The 3,830-nt window shown below is 39.0% G+C and overlaps 1 protein-coding gene across 1 annotated transcript; it reads left to right on the top strand.

Moving 5' to 3' along the window:
• Nucleotides 1–2,159: 2,159 nt before the first annotated feature.
• Nucleotides 2,160–3,134, top strand: TEOVI_000853200 (Trypanosomal VSG domain containing protein, putative; the record flags this gene model as incomplete). The annotated part of the gene is made up of 1 exon (XM_067223470.1): nt 2,160–3,134. One exon carries the CDS (start codon nt 2,160–2,162, stop codon nt 3,132–3,134), a length of 975 nt encoding a protein of 324 aa, XP_067079571.1.
• Nucleotides 3,135–3,830: the final 696 nt, after the last annotated feature.

Raw genomic sequence — 3,830 nt, 5'->3', positions numbered from 1 at the left:
TGTGGACAATATACTGAAAAAAGAAATGTGAGGCCGAGAATGCAGGACTCACCGCAGGAAAAAAACCTGAATTGAATGGACAGACAACGCCTGCAAGAATTTCATTTTTCTCGTCAATAAGAAATTGGATATGAGTATGGTTGCTTCTTTTGTGGTCTTTCTGTTCTAAAAAATCCCCTCTTTATAAAAAAAACTTTGCTGTTGACGTATTTTAACATCTGTTAATGAAAATGTGCAATTTTTGAGAATAAAAACATTTTCGTATGATGCTGGCCTACGGTTGCAAAGTAGTAAAGTAATAAGGCATGAAAAATTAGTGAAATTCTAACTTGATTTATTTAGTCCGTTGGGCATTAGCTAAGGATGTGTTGGTAATAAAAATAACAATAATAGGTGGGTGTTTTTAGTGTGTATATGCGAATATTATAATAATAGTGATAAAAAGTGTTTTAAATGCGAATGTACTAATCTTATAATAGGAGAGGTGCTGGAAAGCAAATAGAAACCCAAAATGAAGGAACTTAAAACAATGGAAAGAACACAATGGGAGTAAACGAGTTGAAAAGTGAGTACAAGGAATATTGTTATTAAGATAAACGGCGAACGATTAAGAAAGTGAGCTAGAATATGCACACTTTTAAACACATATGTGTCGATTGCCATAATCGTACACAAGGAGGTGATAGAGGGGACAATCATGTCTGGGCAGAATCCAGTTCATAGGCCAAATGGCGTTGCTACGCTATCAGTAGAAGCGACGACAGAAAGTGTAAGGGAAATAACCAAAATACGGAATTATTCAACAGAATGCACTACTAAGATCTAGAGAGTAAAGTAATACGTTAGGAGTAATCACTGATGGTGCTCCATATTTCATACAAACCTGACTATATTCCACTGCGGAGATTATGGCGACTGTGATCTTTAGTTTAATGCTTCATTCTAGCATCTAACCCTGAAGAAGAAAATAAGCAAAAGTAAGAAGTTGGGTAAGTGTAACTTTTTATCCTAATATTCTTTTCATATTCATAAATAATAGCTTAAATTTTTTGGAAACAATATAATATTATCTGTACGAATATTTTTTAAACTTTGGCTACCAGTGGGTTACTGTCGGCAGCAAAAATAAAATAGAAACGCGAAACGTTTTTAGGATAGCACATTTATGAGTCAATGAGAAATCTATGTGAGGTTTAGGGAATCAATACCGATACCTCACCAATTCCATATTAGTATACTGACAAAAAAAAACGTTTTCAATAAACGAATAATCCATATAAAAAATGTCGCTGATTCATAGCTGAAAGCGCGTATCAACACATCATAATTTATAAAAAGTTATTTTTGTGACCCATATTTCATTATTTAACGGTTTCACATCAAACAGAAGGTAAATAATCGATCGCAAGAAGAGACAGTAACTCTTTTGTGTGAAGGAGCAGAAAAAACATTTCCTTGTTATTCAGAGTCAAAAAGAGATAAGAAAATTAGCAGATTACTGAAGACACTGAAGACTAAAAATCTTTAAAATTCAGTGTTTTAGATTTAAATATATTGTTATATTGTTAATAATTAATAGGAGAAATCTTTTGACTAAAGTAAGTTACTTTTAAAAGACAAAAACGCGCCCATAACCAGTCGATCCTAAAAAACTTTTATTTCCCCCTGAAACACCAATAAGTTAGCATATTTCAATTTATCTCGATTTCGACTCGTTTCTCCACAAGTAAAAAGTGCAGCATGCAGCAGATAGCAGCGATGCTTTTAGAAACAGTGCTCAGTATAGTTGACGTCGCAAGCTACACCGACGCAGCTGGCGAAAATGCGAAAGAATTCAGAGACATGTGTGTACTTGTCAGGCTTTTAATCAAGCCGATACCAGACGTCCAAGTAGCACTAGAACCCACAAATCTATCGTCAGCCACCACAAGTATCGAAAAAGCAGTAAGTAGTATTATTAAAAGGAATTAAAAGCTAAATTTAACCGTTGTAGAACAAGAAATTGAAGAAGTGTTGAAGGAAAAGACCAAATATGACAACTGGGAGAAGGTCAAAGACGCGAAACGCGATGGTTACTTTAAAACTGGCGAATACAAAACCGTAGAGGAACTCAGGACAATATACGACTAAATAATCAAAAACGACCCAGTGGTGAAGAAATGGCGGTAAAATACAACCTTCAGTTTCCTGAAACGAAACGGCAGAAGCTCAGGCCAGCGTTTCGCCAACCAATAGAATCGGCTCTAGCACTGGAAAGCGCAGCACATGCACTACAAAATAGAGCAAGCACAAGCCAAAACAAAGCGCGTAGAGCCGCGGTTTCCGCTTTTTACGGCGACAACTACGAGAAGTCTATCACAAACGACGCCGAACTGAAACCAGCGGAGCCTTGGCATGGCAAGCCGAGCAAAACAGCATTCCCATGGGCGGCCGCCACAGCTCAGCACACGGAAATGTGTACGCCGGCAACGGCGGCAGAGGCAGCCAACAGACCTGTGGGAGCGCTAGCTGCCGACATCATTTGTCTTTGCCTAGGCGACAACGGAGACAATACTGACTACTGCAAGCTTGGCAATTTGCCAACGGGTCTCACAACAGGGACGCCGCAGACAGCGGCGAGCAGCGACTGGGACAGCAAAATCTACGCCACATGCACCGGCAACGCCGACAAAGAACAACTAAACCAGACAATGCTCGCGGCCGCTACAGCGACCATAATCTCAGACCTCGGGAGGGGAGGTATAATCGGCGGCTCGGCACCAAACGCAGCGGGCCACAGCGGGCATGCAAACGCAGCAATACTGGGCGCCCACCACTTAGGCCAGGCTGCACCAGGCTGCGGTGGAGCGAATGGAAATGACGACATTATAGGACGAGCCAGCAAAGGCGTTTGTGTCAACTATAAGAACCTACTACAAGGCGATGGCTACATTCCGTGGATGACCAAAGTGAACGAACTTTCGATGGAGTTAGAAGTAATTCAGGCAATTTCTAGTGAAGGCACAGCCCTTGTCAAGGCTGTCCAAGCAGTGGAACAGCAGATGACGACCCTTTTGTTTGTCGGTGATCTAATAGCAAGCGCAGAAGAACCGGAGAAAACACAACTGGCGTCGTCACCATCTGATGCACAGTAGAAAAAATGCGGTAAATTCCACGGAAATGCAACGGACTGCACAAATAATGGCTGCGAATATGATGGCACCAAAAAGGAATGCAAACCTAAAGCAGGAACAGGAGAAAATCAACAAGAGCAGGAGAGACAAAAATGCGGAAGGCAAGAAGTGCTCATTTTTTACTACTCAACCGGAATGCAAAGCAGCAGTGGGTCCGTTCCCAGCAGAAAAAGCTAAATTCTGTGGATGAATTGATTTTGTTTATGGTACTGGAAAGCTTTCCGAGTCGGAGTGCCGCTCTTCCAGTTTGATAATAAACAAGAAATTGGCTATTATGACTTCTGCCTTTATGAGTTCACTATTTTAATTATTCTAGTCTTTTAATGATTTTTTTACTTATAACATTTATGGAAATTATACTTCGACAAAATCTGATATATATTAATACATTTAAAAACTTTTTCAAAATGTGAAAAATTTTTGAAAAACTCAAAATTATGATATCTTGGTGTAATAGTGATCTATTTGTCTAACTTAATAAGGTAATAGGGTATAAAAAATCAGTGCTATGATGTAACTTTGTTATCTTACTTTATTTTATCTTATGGATATTAGTTTCAGTCACGAAAATAACAGTAATAATCGTAGGAGTGTGTTGTGAGTGTGTGTATACACGAATACTATAATAAGAGCGGTAATAATAATAATAATAATAAT

This window comes from Trypanosoma equiperdum, assembly GCF_001457755.1.
Source record: "Trypanosoma equiperdum strain OVI genome assembly, contig: ctg_1879, whole genome shotgun sequence".
Lineage (NCBI taxonomy): Eukaryota > Euglenozoa > Kinetoplastea > Trypanosomatida > Trypanosomatidae > Trypanosoma > Trypanosoma equiperdum.
This window is presented reverse-complemented; position numbering and strand designations above follow the sequence as displayed.